The sequence below is a fragment of the Piliocolobus tephrosceles genome, chromosome 2, assembly GCF_002776525.5.
Source record: "Piliocolobus tephrosceles isolate RC106 chromosome 2, ASM277652v3, whole genome shotgun sequence".
In the NCBI taxonomy this organism is placed as follows: Eukaryota; Metazoa; Chordata; class Mammalia; order Primates; family Cercopithecidae; genus Piliocolobus; species Piliocolobus tephrosceles.
Genome location: NC_045435.1, coordinates 40,357,817 through 40,374,917, shown reverse-complemented (window position 1 = coordinate 40,374,917; position 17,101 = coordinate 40,357,817). Strand labels below are relative to the sequence as shown.

Genomic DNA, 17,101 nt, shown 5'->3' with positions numbered 1-17,101 from the left:
ACCAGGCCAAAACCTGGCACATGCATTACTAGCGATGGAAACAGATAAAATTCCAGCTCAGGACAGAACAGTCTGGGAGATGCAAGGGAGAAAAATGTACTTATTTTAGAGTTTTTTAGTAGTTCTCAAAACCGAGGCTGGTCCTCACTTGACCTAGAACAAATAGGGAATGCAGAGAGGAAGGAGGCTCTGAGAGAAAAGGAAAGAGGGGCCAGGGCCATCAGGACACATGTTTGAATTACGTCAGTAAATTATCCAGAAAAACATTTGTCCTTGCTGAGTCACCATGGCTGACAAAGTGCTCCCATCTAAGTACCAGGAGAAATGGGGCTGGCTGTCATATTTGCTTAATTTAGGAACAAGAATATACCTCCTTGGTGAGACTGAGTCCACTGCTGGTTCCCTTGCAGGCACCTCCATGCTCCATCCCCTGGCAGAAGGCTCTGCCCCGCTCTCTGCCACAGTGCCAGTCCACCCACCTCTGGCCTGGGCACCCCCTGTGGTCACAGCCCCCGACTGAGGAAAAAGGACCTCCTGAAGGGAAACCTCAGTCTGACCTCAGGTACTTCATGTCTGAAAGAGAGATCCTGGCATTGGCCCTAAGAAGTATGGGGGGTGAAGCCCTCTTCTTTTCCCTTGGGGAGCCTCCAGTCTAATTGGATTCACCCAGTTTGCAAGGTGGTGCTCCGCATCCTCAGGGGCAAGAAACAAAACCAACCATTCCGACCTGCAAGAGGTTCACCACCTCTCGGAGAGAAAGCTGTGTGGTTTCTCTCAGGACAGGCAGATCTCGTAGAAGCGATGGGACTCACCTCCACTATATGAATTTCCTAGATTCAAAAATCTTTAAATGTCGTTCAAATCACTTGTTTTGTTTAGGTAATGCTGGACTTTTGAGAACGAAATTCTGAATATTTTTTTCTAAAGCAATCTAAGAAGAGATGAGATGGGGTAGAGAAGGCGAGGGGGAGACTTTTTTTTAAAATACAAGTGACAGTGGCAAACTGGTACAGAAATCTTCCACAACTGATGAGTGCCTACACCTGAGTTAAATTATCTGCAACAAAACCCTAGATAGTGTTGTTTTTCTTCTACTCATCTTCCATGTTGAGAGAAAGAAAATGTTGTCTGGAAAGGAAGGTCTGAAAAGACAAATTATCTTCTGTGTTTTATCGTCAATGTTTGTGGCTGATGAAAAAGGTCAGGGGGACACTGGGAGCTCCAAGAGATAAGTTCGCTTGGGGCACTGCAACTTCAAGTCGACCAAAGATGAAGGCAAACCCAATAGGAATGTTTTTTGTTAGTGATTTAGATTTTTTTAAAATTTGATTTTATTTAAAAAAGAATTATTACAGAAACACCACACCATTTATTTCCCCAAAATAGCATTATTATAAAACTCCCAGTTTCAACTGGCAATTATTACGTAGCAGGTGAAACATGTTCACAAACAGTATTTTATCTATCATTTACTACAGTTCTTTGAGAAAGATTGTCTCAAACTCACTTGTAGTTGAGGAAGAGTAATCCTTGCTTATTGGTTGCTTGAATTTCAGTGTTTCAATAAAATTTTAAACGGTAAAGTTTGGAAAATCCCAGATTTAATGAGGAGACAACCAGAATAGAACCACTGGAGCCTCTGACAAAATCCATCTGTGTCTTCTTGGGCAGCTGAGCTCAGGTACTCTACCACTTGGTGGCAGCACACCTAAGCTGCCAGAAGAGTGTACAATAAAGGCAGTCTCTACAAAACTGAAGTGTCATAACATGGAGTATCAGTATCAAATATATGCCTGAAAACATACTCAACCCCAAACATCAGTGAAGGGCACATAATCAGACTTAACCAATGATAAGTAAAGAGAGAAACAGAAAATATAGTGAAAATGATATGTAATGGGGGAAAGACAAACAGCCCCAACCTGGATCCCAGTAACTAAAAAAACACATCCTTTTTACCCGATGCTAGGCTGTCTCTCCTGCATCTATATTCAGGGAACTCTCTTATTTTCAATATTCCACCCAAATGAATCCCAGCTAAATTTAACTCATCCTGATTACCTACCACAAACTCCAGAAACACCTGAATGCATTGGCTCTCATTTCACCTGACATCGAAGTTGACCTAATCAAGGTGACACCAGACACTTCAGCTTCCTAACCAGCTTGCTCTTGGTGAGCCATAGACTACAGTAGCCTAAAACAGAAATTAAATGACCACACCTAGGCTTTCCAGGCTCATTCAACATTGCTGCCTAGAGGCAAACTCCTAAAAGGCCTTTTTCCTAAAAGGCAGATAAGGACACCAGTTCCGATAAACACAAAAGAGGTTAACCACTTTAAGCCATGCCAGAACTGACTACACAACCAGCCAAGGAGCTGAAACACATCCAGAGGCAAAACTAAAGAATCACCAAGGGCAAAAAAACAAGCAAGCCCTTTTTAGATTTCGTATCAGATCCTAATTTTAATGTATGCTCCCTGTTAAGGGGCCATATTAGTTTAGCAAAGTAAAAGGAATCCTTGCCTGGGAGACCCCACAGAGCAGGCACTGTGACCAATCCCTCTAGTCTTTCCCAAGTCAGGATAAGGTTTAGGTACACAATATATGGCCCTAAGTTAGGGTCACTGATGACGGTGATAAGAATGTTTGCACAATGGTGCCTGGGCAATGGTGAGCAAATAAATTTAGGGAAATGCAAAGAATAGGAAATCTCATTGGAAAACAGTATGGAGGTTTCTCAAAAGGTAAAAATAAAACTACCATATGATCCAGCAATCCCATGTCTAGGTATATGGCCAAAAGAAAGGTAATCATAATGGAGTACTAGTCAGCCAATACAAAGAATGAGATATTGTCATTTGCATGACCATGGATGGAACTGAAGGACATTATGTTCAGTGAAATAAGCCAAGCACAGAAAGACAAATATTGCAAGTCATATTGGGATTATAAATTGATAAATTTGGAAATAAATTTGGTGATTTGCCCCACCAGCTTTAAAAAAAAAGGTTCATAAAATAAGTAATCTGATTAAAACATGGGCAAAAGATCCAAATAGACATTTCTCAAAAGAAGACATACAAAATGGCCAACAGGTACATGAAAAAATACTCAACATCACTTATCATCAGTGAAATGCAAATCAAAACCACAATAAGATAACATCTCACCTCAGTTAGAATGGCTATTATATTTTAAAAAAAAACCACACACAGAAAATAACAGATGCTAAGGAGGATGCAGAGAAAAGGGAACACTCATACACTGTTGGTGGGAATGTAAGTTAGTACAGCAACTACAGAAGACAGTACAGAGGTTTCTCAAATAAATATAAAATTACCGTATGATCCAGCAATCCCACTGCTGGGTATGTAGCCAAAAGAAAGGAAATCTGTGTATCAAAAAGATACCTGCATTCCCATGTTTATTGCAGCATTATTCACAATAGCCAAGACATGGAATCAGTCTTAGTGTCCATCAACAGATGAATGGATAAAGAAAATGTGATATAAATACACAACGGAGTACTCTTCAGCCATAAAAAGAATGAAATCTTATCGTTTGCAGCAACATGGATGGAACTGAAGGACATTATGTTCAGTGAAATAAGCCAGGTACAGAAAGGCAAATATTGTGTGTTCTCACTCATATGTGGGAGCCAGAAAAAACAGCTCACAGAGGTAGTAAATACAATGATGATTACCAGAGGCTGGGAAGAGACGGGAGAAGGAATAAAAGAGGGTGATTAATGGGTACAAAAATATAGTTCTATAGAAGGAATAAGATCTAGTGTTTGATAGCAGAGTAGAGTGACTCTAGTTACCAATAATTTATAATATATTTCAAAATAGATATAAGAGAAGATTTGGAATGTTTCCAACAAAAAAAAAAAGATAAATTTCTGAGATGGTGAAAACCTCAATGCCTCTGACTTGATCAGCACACATTGTTACATCTATCAAAATATCATATGCACCCCATAAATATGTACATTATGTATCAATTTTTAAAAAGCAAAAAAAAAATTATATATATAAAAACTAAAAAGAAGCCCATGATTGCTACAGATCTATCTCGAAGAAGCCACTTAAGATACAGACAAAGGTTTATATAAAAAGATTTTTACTGAGGGTTATTTACAACACTGAACTTTTGGAAACAACTAGATGTCTAGTGATAGGGTTAATTAAATATAACGCATCCCAAGATACACTATTACACATGAAAAGTTTCTAGTGTTATGAAAATATTTCTATAGTATAATGCTAACTGGAATAAAGCAAGCAGCAAAACTGAAGAAACAATATAATTCAATTCTGTTTTTAAAAAGCTCTAGGCCAGGCGTGGTGGCTCACACCTGTAATCCCAGCACTTTGGGAGGCTGAGGTGGGTGGATCACTTGAGGTCAGGAGTTCCAGACCAGCTTGCCCAACATGGTGAAACCCCATCTCTACTAAAAATACAAAAATTAGCTGGATGTGTGGTGGGCACTTGTAATCCCAGCTACTTGTGAGGCTGAGACAAGAGGATCGCTTGAACCAAGGAGGTGGAGGTTGCAGTAAGCTGAGATCACTCCATTGCACTCCAGCCTGGGTGACAAGAGTAAAACTCCGTCTCAAAAAAACAAAGCTCTTAAAAAAGATAGGAAGGAAACATGTCAATATATTGTTATTATCTCTAGGTGGTACAGTTATGAGAGCTTTAAAAAAACTCTTAAAATATTTTTCCTGCACTTATTTTCTCCAGTAAAAGAAATATCCTTCTAATTTAAAAATACAGGCCAAAACTGTCACACTATTAGGCACATATATTCACTCATTATGTATATAGAACTTATGGCTGTAACTGCTATCACTATTGGCTCTAATCCTAAACTTAAGCATAACCCTAACCCTAACTTTGAAAAAGTAGTGCTAGGGACAATAAAGGACAAGTGACAAAACAAAGTCCCTACTTTCAAGCAAGGGAAGGAAGAGCAACTGCCACTGGTTGTGAGCCCCTTCTGTGAGCTAAATAATGGGCTAGGTACTTCACACGTGTTATCTCATCAAATCCTCACTACCTTTGTGTTTGGTAATATCTTTATGCCTGTTTTATAGGTAAGAAAATTTTTAGCAAGCATGCACTTTTCACCTCCCAGAAAGGGGGATTCTGGGGTTTATTCTTCCTAGGCTGGAATACTCCGCATAATTTCTAGGTGTCAGCATTTTCCCTGGAGCCCATTCTTTCTCTGTTATCATCCCACTCCCACCAAGACAATGCTGATGCCCGAAGTCCCTTCTGAGAGCACACATGGAATATGCATGTGAAGGAGACTCACCACCCTCACTTAGGAGGAATTCTTTTGTCCAGTGCTGGGTGGGTCCTTGATTTATCGCTAAGGCACTTACTGGTTCCTGGAATAACCAGGGCTGCTTCTCATAGTTACTTCATGACCAAGTGGTTTCCGCCTCTGATTGCTCCAGTTATTGTTCTCCAGGGAATCACAAATGTGTCTCTCTGCATTTGAAGCATGATAGCCAGCTCTTCCTCACTCCCAACAACCTGTCCCTGAGCCCCCGTAGCCCCTTAACCCCACATGGACTGTGCAGGCCCCACAGACCTGCCAAGTTCTACAATGGTGGCATGGCCATGGAAATGAAGGAGCCTCAGAATGTGCATTAACTGAGCACTAATTCCAGAACTGTACTTCTGACACCACAGCAATGCCAATATAGAAACAGACAGGCAGGTGGGTGAAGGAAACATCTCAGACTCAAGGAAAATGAACAAGATGATCATCGCTAGAATATGATAGAGACTACCCCACCAATGTAGGCATTAAGTTCGGGGTCCCTGCTACTGATAGTCTTTTATTAATCTCTTTAAATAGTTTCTATGGTCTTAAGTGCTTTTGTTTTCTCCCTACATCTCTTGGTATAATTTGGTAACTAAATCATGGTTGACTATCACCCACAGATGAGCATAAATGAGAGTTAACTCATCTAAAACTGAACACAAACACCTGGGGGAGGAACTGTGATGGACCCCCCGCCACCACCACCACCCTCACCACCCCCATTGTCCTGCAAATCCACAGCCACCATGGTTGCCTTGGCCAGCAGAAGCCCAAGACTGAGGCAATTGCTACCTGTATTTCTCACCTGCAGCAACCTTCACACTTAGGTTCCAAAGAGAAGCTTCAGGAAAGCAAGTCTGAAGCATAGTGGTCCCTGCCCACCATTGTTAGATCCCTTTCCTACCGCCCTCTTTCATTGCCCCTCTGTTCCAAATCCAGTCTTAGCCCGTCCTTCAGAGTTCACCTTCTTACTCTCCCCAAATCAGTCCTCTCACTCTGCCACCACTGCCACTTCCTTCACTTTGGCCTCCTCATCTCTTCACTGGATAAAAGCTTAGGCTCTGATGCTAGACCATCTGGCTCCAGATCATACTGGCTATGTGCCAGTAGGCAAGTACTTCATCTCTCTGAGTCTCAGTTTCCTCATATGTTAAAGGGAATAATGATAATTTCCATCTCAGTGTTGTGAGAATTAAGTTAACGCATGTAAAATACTTATGACAATGCCTAGAATTGATTAATAAATGCTAGTTGTTATTATTACTATCTTTAACCCACATTATTGCAACTGTTTCCCCATTTCCTAGCCTTCTCTTCCATTCCATCTTCCACTCAGTTGCCAGAGTGAATCTTCTAAAATGCAATTTTAATTGTCATTCTCCTGCTGAAAAGCTCTTCGATGGCTTTCTTATTGCCTATTAGTAAAACTTTTTGAACTGGACCCATGGAATTCTATTTGCCTCTCTGCCCTATCTTCTGCCATTCTCCCAAAAGACTATGTGTTTCTACATCTTGAGTTTCCGGAACTTAACCTGACACCCTTTCACCTCCTTTGCCCACCCCCAGCATTCCTCTGAGCCCTTCCCTCTGCCTGGCCCACTCCTACCCCTCTGTGCTTTTAGCAAAATTCTCTCAGGGCTTCTGAATGCTGCTCACGTCCCTTTTGAAGTCTCCCCACTCCCAGTCAACAGTGATGCTATATGTTCCACATACTGGGAGGCCAAAGCACTGGGTTCAACCCTCTATTTCATCACTTAACTCAGGGTGCTACCCTACAACTGTGCACATGCCAGACTTCCCCAGACGATAGAAAGAGATGCAAACTAATGTTTGTGGAATCTACTGTGTGCCTGGCACTATGTAAGGACTGTATATACTTATCTTACTTAATACCAATAATGAATAAATTGAAAAGAATTTTACTTTTTCTTCAATATTGATATAAATTATGATATTTATTCTAAAGTACTGAGAAAAGTAATTATTATTAATTTTCCTTATTTCAGTTAACTAAGAGAAACTTCTCAAGAGACACTTTAGCATTGCATTAATCTATTAATAATTTGGTTTGGAGTTCTCAGAGTCAAAACCTTAGGTTCTTTTTCACTCTAAATTATGTTTAAAGATTCATCCATGTTGTTGCATATCACAATAGTTCAAAAATGCTAGTCACGGAAAACTACATAATGTACAATACTATTCTTATACAGCTCAAAAACAAGAAAGCTAAATAATATATTGTTTATGAAAATATGTGCTGAACTCTACCTCTCAAAAAGCAAAAGAAGGATAAACATAAAACCCACGATAGTGTTATTTTGGGGCGAAGTAGGGGAGTCAGAATGGGGAGGAGCCCTAGGTAGCATTGAGGATAGAGGTGATGTTCTGCTTCTCAAATTGGAGGGTAGGCTCTCAAGTGCTCACTTTATTATTGTGCTTCATAACCTTTATATACACTACATTTAGTGCCTCATATGCAGCAAACATTGCTATCTATGTATGTTCATATATTTTTTGTTGCTATTATTATCATTATTACTATTACTGACCTCCTTTAGGGGAAAGACTAACAATTACGAGCATCTGGGTGCTAGAGAGAGATTGCTAGATAATTCCTCACAACACCCTTATGAGATAGACATTCTTTTCCCAAAATAAAAATTAGAATATTAAACTCAGAAATGGTGAATAGCATGCTCAAAGTCTCCCTCTATGCCAAATATCTTCCATTTGCACCTTGAATCCATTCTGTATCTTCTCTCCACTCCCCAGTGCCCTGGGAAGCTGACCTACATGGACTACACCAATGGGCTCCCCTGTCATCTGGCTTCTCAGTACATTCAGCCAACGATGACAGGAGATGAGACAATGGGAAGAGAGTGGGGTCAAGGTACCAATTCCCCTGCTCCCTGTCATGGAGTCACCATGAGTTGGTGGCATCTTCCACTGAAGGCCACAGTTCCTGTCAGGCAGCCTCTCACAAACCTCTCCTCTCTCTTAGAAGTGGTCATGTTTCCCCTCCGTGCTGTTTCCAGGCCTGCAATGCCTGAGGGATCCAAACCTTGCTGGTTTCCCTGTTCCCTGCCCACAGCCTTACAAACTGTCTCTTCATTAAAGTCTTCCCAAATTACCCAGGTTGAGGGGGCATATGTTTCCTGGCTGCAGAAAGGTAAAGCTGGGATCCAAAGCTCAGCATCTTCCATCTAGACTAAGATGCCTCTTCATCCTTTGCTGCAAAAGCTGATATGACTCTAAGGAAGGTTATTACTAACAATTGCAGTTACTACTGTGGCTTTATGGTAGAAAGCTATTTGCTCTTCAGGGCTGGGGTTACACACAGCTAACAATAGGGACACCTAACTGGTATTGCTGGAAATGTGTGTAAAAAGTATCTTGTTTATACATAGAAATTACAAACTGTTTATACATAGGGTTTAAATTTAAAATAGATAAAGAAATTAACAATGATCTTTAAAAGGTATAAGTTTTAGGGAAATGTAAACAATGTGACCTAAATGTTCTCACTGGTCCTATTATCTGGCCCTTCCATCACCCGATCCCTCCCTTTCCTCCCCACATCCTCCTTTTATTGATGATCCCAGATAAAGAGCAAGGTGCCAACAACACATCTCAACAGGCCCTTCCAACGGAACATGTTTGATGACAGTAGTTTGGATAGTTCAGACTCTCTCATGCAGAAAATAGAGAGAGGAAACCCTTGCAGTTTTTACCCCTCTTCTTTCAACTGTCTTCCTGGTTCTCTCTGCTTATGCCTATTTTCTGGTGATGCTGCACAAAGACAGTGCAAGCCATAAGCCCAGCTTATCTTTTGCTGAAATCTGTAGAACAAGAGCAAATGTTATCAAATAATAAGCCACAAGTAAAGGCACCTTGATTTGATTGACAATGCAGAATAACTCATCCTAATTTCTTGTCATCTTTCCGCACCAATATGATAACTGCATTCCTTGGCAGAACACTCAGTATCTCAGTGGCACTGCTAAGAGCAGATTAAGTGTCAGATACATCAACTGGTGCCCTTAGGAGTCACAGAAAGAAAGTCGTGACAAAGCAGGCTAACAGTGATGATGAAGAGGAATTCAATGCAATAAAAGTAACCCAGGATTTCCTTACGAGATGTAGTACTTAGAAATTCCTATTTCAAGCATTTCATCAACTCCCAATAATCACAGTGGGTAGATTATCCACACTGTGGGCTAGGCCTGGACAGTTGTTTACTCTCAGACTGGATTTTCCTTTTGTTTTCTTTTCTTTTTTTTTATTATTATACTTTAAGTTCTAGGGTACACAAGCACAATGTGCAGGTTTGTTACATATGTATACATGTGCCATGTTGGTGTGCTGCACCCGTTAACTCATCGTTTTCATTAGGTATATCTCCTAATGCTATCCCTCCCCGCTCCCCCTACCCCATGACAGGCCCCAGCGTGTGATGTTCCCCACTCTGTGTCCAAGTGTTCCCATTGTTCAATTCCCAGCTATGAGTGAGAACATGCGGTGTTTGGTTTTCTGTCCTTGCGATAGTTTGCTCAGAATGATGGTTTCTGGCTTCATCCATGTACCTACAAAGGACATGAACTCATCCTTTTTTATGGCTGCATAGCATTCCATGGTGTATATGTGCCACATTTTCTTAATCCAGTCTATCACTGATGGACATTTGGGTTGGTTCCAAGTCTTTGCTGTTGTGAATAGTGCCGCAGTAAACATCCAACATATAAAGACACATACATGTGTCCTCATAGCAGCATGATTTATAATTCAGGCTGGATTTTCTATCCTGTCTCTATCCTGTCTCTCAATTTCTAGGGACATTCATCAGCTGATTATATCTGAGTATTTTCTTTCCACTCCTTTCATGTACAAGTAACTGTAAGCAGATGGCAGACCAGGACAAAAAAATGATAGATAAGTGTAGGTGGATGACAGTAAAGATAACATGAGACCTCATGATGGTAGGAATCATCCAGAACTTGTCTCATAGTAGACATTCAGTAAGTATTTGTTGAACTGAATGGATGGAGGTATTGAAAAGTTGAATTAGAAGACTTTTAAGGTTTCTTCCCACCCTGTTACCTACGACTCCTCAGAATAAGATGATGGAAAACCTGAGTGACCTAGGAGATAGATGCCCAAACTCATCAGGAGCAAGACAGAGAAGTTAAAATGAAGGGACTCATCTCAGGCCAAGATGGATGCTGAATGAGTAAGTCAGGACTGATCCAAGCTGTTACACCCCAACAGGAACCTTGGTCCTGGGTAATGCCCCAAAATTTCCACCCAGAGTCCGAGGGGACTAAAAAGAAGTTCTCTTAGGATTTATAGTATAGACAAAATGTTAAGCGAAATCTCATACCTTAATTTACTTGGGAAGTCTGAGAGTACTTAGATGCATATTGGTGGGGGTGTTAAGACTCTGTTCTGAGGCCCTGGATTTTATGATGTATTGTTTTTTCCAGTATCACAGAAACCTAGAATTCAGGGCAGGAAAGATTCTTAGGAGTCATCTAAGCCCACCTCCAACCCAGTAAAGGAACTTTTTCTACAGCATCCCCAACAGAGGGTCATCTGGTCTTCAGTGACAGGAAGTTCACTTTCTCCAGAGGCAGCAGCGTTGTTGCTAGACAGCTTCCATGTGGGCAGGTTCTTTCCCCTGATTCTAATGTCTACCCATTAATGCAACAGAGGCCATGCCTGTTCCCTCACTTCTGGGGCAGCTCTCCTGAAGTTAGGAATTGCGTTTTTTTTTTTTTTCTTCTTCTTCATCTTCATGCCTGCCAGCAAATATCCCTCATTCCTTCAACTGTGGAGACATGGATTGTGGGTGCCTTAATGTGCTGCTTCCTTGACAGTACTCTAACTGATCTATGTAGTTCTTAAAATGAAGCTGTCCAGATGAATGTTACAGAGTTAAATGCAGTGGTTCAGATATGGCCTGGCCCACAGAGAGGAAAGTGGGACTGTTTCTTCCTATTCATTTCTAAATTATCAACACTATCTGCTTAATCATCTATTCTAAAATGGTCCCCTAAATGGTCATTAAGTTCGCTGGTTCCTTAAATTCCAGGACCCTCTTTCACCACTCACTTGTTCTTATTTGTTTGTCTTCTGTTGGCTGGTTCATCTCCTATGCTACCAATGCACTCCCATCTTGGGCTGCCTTTTACTATTACTGGTTTGGCACTGGGTAGGGAAATACCCAGGTTTCCCCTAAATTTCTCAAAATGTGTGTTCCTGCTCACCGCAAATCCTCAATCTACCTGCCATAGAGAAGCTCTAAGTACTTGTTGACTACATAATGAATAAATGCATGAATAAACAAGTAGCAAATGTTCGTTGGGAGTGGTAGCTCATGCCTGTAATCCCAGCACTTTGGAAGGCTGAGGTGGGTGGATCACTTGAGGTCAGGAGTTCGAGACCAGCCTGGCCAACACGGTGAAACCTCGTCTCTACTAAAAATACAAAAATTAGCCAGTTATGGTGGCGGGCACCTGTAATCCCAGATACTTGGCAGGCCAAGGCACTAGAATCACTTAAACCTGGGAGGCAGAGGTTGCAGTGAGCTAAGATTGCACCACGGTACTCCAGCCTGGGTGATAGAGTGAGACTCAGTCTCAAAAAAAAAAAAAAAAAGCATCAAATGATCAAATGTCACCTACAGGCTTGATCACACCAGCATGTAACAATCCACTTCTAACAAGAGCCTGTCTTTTTAGCATCCTGAATCTGACCCAAATAAATAATTTCTTCTCACCAGTATCATCCACTGAGTCTAACAGGTAATTTTCATTGTTCCCTTTCTCTTCCAAAACCATGGCTGCACAGAAGAAAGTGGCAAATATAATCTGACCTGCTAAGTTATTCAGTTTTCCTACCCCAAACTTCACTGTCTTTAGAACAATCCTGTTCCATCCAACAGCCATTATGTGTGACATGTGGCCCACAGAATTAGGAAGTGACTGGCGGGCATGACTAGGCGAACTCTGTGGCCTGCCAGGCGCTTACACTCTTCATGAATGCCAGTCCCTCAGGAGGCAGAGCAGCAGGCATCACAGAACAGTTCTTCCCGCTGGCAATAGGACTCTTGCCTGCCCTGTGAAGAGCCTTCTGATTCTCAGGAGCACAGACTGCAGTGATGTGACCACCCTCTGAGAGGCAGAGAGCCTGCATCTTGTGTATTCCTTCAGTGATAATGTATTATTCCACCTTTTTCATGGCCTTCCTCTCAGCCCCTCTTGGGTTTTGTTCCCCTTCACCCCAGAGGAAATCTTTTCTTTTTAAATTACTTCCAGTCTGTTTTGTCCCACTGTTTCCTTAACAAGTCAGAATAAAGAAAAGTATTCTTCCAACTCTCTCCCTCTTTATTCTAAAGAAAAGATGAGCATGAATTAGTTGCAGCTATGTGATGAACATGCAGGAAAGAAAAATGTACCCTTTATATCTTCTGGAATCCCAATTTCTTCTGTCTTTAAAAGAACTGAGAGTTCATCACGGGTGCCTGTGAAAACTTCTATTGTAAATTGCTTCAGAAAATTCCTGGTTTTATGCCTGTTAGTCACATATTTAGGAAAAGTGCTTTAAAAAAACTGCTTAGCTAAATTGCTAAATTACCTATATCAATCATGAGTTATTTAGTCTACCTCCTTGCTTCTGAGACAGATAAGAGTATTTCTTCTTTACAATGACCCCCAGAAAAAAAATCTTTCATCCTTACATTCATTGTCTCATGCACTCAAAGTTTATAAGATCTTCTTCAGATATGACCCAAATCCCTTTTACTGGAACTTAAGACCTTTTATCTTTTTTCTGTTCCCAGTGGATATCATAAAGAAAAAAAAAAAAAAAAAAAAAAACAGACACTATTCAGCATCTATTTGTTTACAATCTTCTGTCTAAAGTTCTTCAGGGCTCACCATTCCATTCAACATCCTTCCAAGTAGGGGATGACTGCTCTTAAAATCCTCTTTACTACCTGCCCATCACCTCCCAAGCATCCCTTTACATTCGTCTCTTCTTTAGCTCTCTGAGATGCAGCACTTGCCTCACTCGACATCTGCTTCAAGAACTTAATAACCCATTCAAAAATTATCCCAGGTCTTTCAGCAAAGGCAAAGCTGGATCTATAGCTCCTCCCTGTAATTCACTAATTCTTCTATAAAATGCACAGAGACATGATGAAGGTTTTGAAAGCCCAAGGAACCATTTCTTATTTGCCACAACAAACAGTTCACAGGTTTTGGCCCCACTAAGAGACAGACAGCAGCGCTGTCGCTGCTCAAGAACAAAGATGGCGAGAGAGCACGGGGGCTGGCCTCAGGAGGGTTGAGTTCTAGACCAAGCTCTCCCACTGAGCCTTGTGAGCCACACACATCCTCTGCCAGCCCCTTTCCCTAAGCAGGACATGACACGTATCTGCCTAGATTGCTCCTCAGGGCTCTCCCAACTCTCACATCTTGTGGTTCTCTGACCAAGTGAAGGTCTTGTCTCTCCCTTCTCAAAATACATAAACTATGTCCTTGGCATGTCTCCCACACCCACCTTGTGGCCAGTGCTACCTAGACCAGTGTTTCCCACAGTTTTTAAAATTATCATCCTAGGACCTGAAGAAGCCTTTTTAGATCTTTTTTCCCTAATCACCCTACCCAGTGAAAATTTAATACCACGCATATACTGTACATTGGTAGAGTATATATACCTGTGTTTAATACATGGAAAAAAATATTTTGCTATCCCCAACAACCAATTTTCACTCTCTTAGGGGGCAGTATCACTCCCACTGAAAATGCATGACCTAAATCAAGTTGAGTGCCTCCTCTAGCTGAGTGATACAGAGTTGAGTGTCCAGAGTTGCCACTTTCAGCTCCCACCCCACTCACATGAATCCCAGCAGTAACAATGGGAATGAGGCAGACAATGGACAATGGTGTTCCAGGAACAGTTAGAATCCACTGGAAGGGCAGAAACCACTAGGGTCCCTGGCAGAGATGGAGGCTCCTTCCAAAACTGGCATCAGCCCAGCTTCCCTCCCGTTCCCCTGCAGGCCATTCCCCTTCCCCTTACCTTGGCACGCTGGCCAAATACGTCACTAGTTTCCGCAGGTCTTCCTGTCTTATTCTGTCATGATTGCTGCGAGCAGGGAAGGTCAGGATGGGTCCGCCTCGCTTATCACGACCCCCTGCAAGGAGGAGGAAGGGAAGAGTATTTAAGAAAACCAGTCAGAAAGGAAAGCCACAGAGGAAAAAGAAATCTGTCTGAGTGCTGGGTGATCAGACAGAAATAGGGGATCCAGAGAAATCTGCTCACTGTTCAGGACAAGGCCAGGGGGTCGAGATACAGGTAGCACATATGACTGTGGGCAAGTCTTTTGGCTTCCCTGGTGCCTCATCTGTAGAAGGCAGATGAAAACAGTACTGTGCACATTACAGGGTTGTTGCAAGAACTGATGAGTTGGCACATGGGGATGTACTTGGAAAAGTAAAGCTCTCTACAAATGTGAGATGATAATGAAAGTAGTGATAACTGTTCTTACTGAGAAAACAAGCTGGTGGAAAGTGCTATGTTCTTTGGAAATTTAACCTCTAATTTACTTCTCTTTATAGACCTCTGTGAGGTGGGAGTGCTTGTGATTAGCTGACTACTATGGTAAGCAGACCTCAAAGCATCCATCCCAGGATAGCATTACTGGGAGATTCTTAGATTCATAGAGAAAACATTAAGTATTTTCTACACAGCCAAAAAACCACCCTTGCCTGTCTGCCTGAGGTGCCACCTGTCACTCCTGCTAGAGGAGCACATGAATCTTATCAGAAATCAGAATGCTCAAAGTCTTAATCACTACAAATGCATATGTACATACTAAGATTACAAGTGTTTTCTAAACATCACATTTAAAATAACTGGAAGGAGTATACCAAAATGACAATTGGTGTTGCTATCAGAAGGCCAGGATTTTGGATCATTGCTTTTTCTTTCCTCTACTTTCCAAATACCCTATTCGCCATTTATTATATGATTTCAAAATGTATTCATTAATGGACACTATGCTTAGGAAGTGGAATCAAGTTTATCAGGGGCATTAGATAGGAAAAAAGTTAAGGGTAACTATGACCTTACAGGGCACTGGCCATTACACAAATAAAATCACTGTGTCATGATCACAGACTCCTCACGCCACATCTCAGGTGGCCACCAGATAGACCCCAGAGTAGGACCACAAAGGGATCTAATGAAAGAGAGTGGAGAGGTGCGAACCTCACCAATACTGGAAAACAAGGATCTCTTACACAGAGGGCAGAGTCTCCCAGGGATCCCGCCCGCCCAAGTGTGAGTTCATAAACAAGGTTTCCTTCTGGTTAAGGAGTCCAGAAGGCACACAGATAGAGGGGACGCTTGACAAAAAATCAATCCAGAATACCCTTGAGGAGGAAGTAAGGAGGCTGCAGAGAGAAAAGGATTACACAAGATCAAGGCCACTGTGAGATCCAGCCCTGATGAAAAAGTGTTTCTGCACCACCACCACTGCCCAGCACCCCAACTCAGGGAAGATTCACACAGATTAACTCAAAGTTGGACATTTCATACCACTAGCCCTGGTTCTTTGAAGTGATAACCACCCTTGTCTTATCTGCCTTGGAAATGGTCCCCATCTCTCCACTGCCTTCCACACGAGGAAAAGGAAGCGAAAAAATTAAATAGAAGGTTTCCCGAAAGCTGGGAGGTACTCCAACACTCTCAACCTTCCCCTCTATCCTTGACCTCACCCCAAGCATTTTCACTCTGGCAGTTGGTTCGTTTGCTTGTTTTACCATAGCTGTTGGTTTTTTCCTGAGCTTCCTTGGGCATTTTACAAGTAGAGTCTTGGAACTACAAGGAACCACAGCTCTGACTGGCAAAGGGTGGCTTGGAGGGCTTGCTGACACTGTCCCTCCCATACTGGAGCCAGGGTTGGCCTTGGAGACATGAGATTCAGGATCATGGCTGGGGAGGTTTTTAGATGGCTGGAAGATAGTCGCTTTTTCTTTCCTCTACTTTCCAAACTTCCTATTCACTATTTACTATATGATTTCAAAGCGCATTCACTAAGGGACACTATGCTTAGGAAACAGAACCAAGTTTCTGCTCTTTTTTTTTTTTTTTTTTTTCCTGTCTGACACTCCTGAGAAACTTGGTTCCACTTCCTAAGTATAGTGTCCATTAATGAATGAGCTTTAAAATCATATCATAAATAGTGAATAGGAAGATTGGAAGGTTCAGATGGCAAGGAAGGAGGGGTGAGAAGAGAAAGCCTGGGGAATTCTAATTCCCCACATCCAGAAGTGTAGATAAGGAGTCAAGAGGAGGCAGCAGGATCAAGCCATGTAGTGTTCAGAAAGAAAGAGACCTTTGAAGATCATAGGAAAAAAGGAGAGGAATGAGCCTAGAGGAAGAGAATCTTTATGCTGGGAAGGGTAGGGACAACAATGGAGCAAGGCCCCAGGGAAGGCACAAGGGGAGGGTCCAGTCCACAGCAGACAGGGCTGTCCCCTTCTTTGAGGCAGGCTGTTGAACTCCGAGAGAGGAGGAAATGGAGATAGGTGATGGAGAGGGAGGAGTCCAGCCTGCCCGAGGGACATGGTTCTTTGGTGGAGAGGGAGGAGTTCAGCTTGCCCTGAAGCAAGGTGGAGAGGGAGGAGTTCAGCTTGCTTCCTCCTCCATGGTTCTTTGGAGGAGGAAATGGAGATAGGTGATGGAGAGGGAGG

At 42.1% G+C, this 17,101-nt stretch overlaps 1 protein-coding gene across 10 annotated transcripts in view; it reads right to left on the bottom strand.

Moving 5' to 3' along the window:
- Nucleotides 1–17,101, bottom strand: part of KALRN (kalirin RhoGEF kinase) — a 645,945-nt gene that overhangs the window by 481,345 nt on the left and 147,499 nt on the right. For all 10 annotated transcript variants that reach the window (XM_023214983.2, XM_023214975.2, XM_023215000.2 and 7 more), the window contains exon 3: nucleotides 14,424–14,538. In XM_023214983.2, the coding sequence (XP_023070751.2) occupies nucleotides 14,424–14,538 (115 nt within the window). The remainder of the gene's footprint in view (nucleotides 1–14,423; nucleotides 14,539–17,101) is intronic.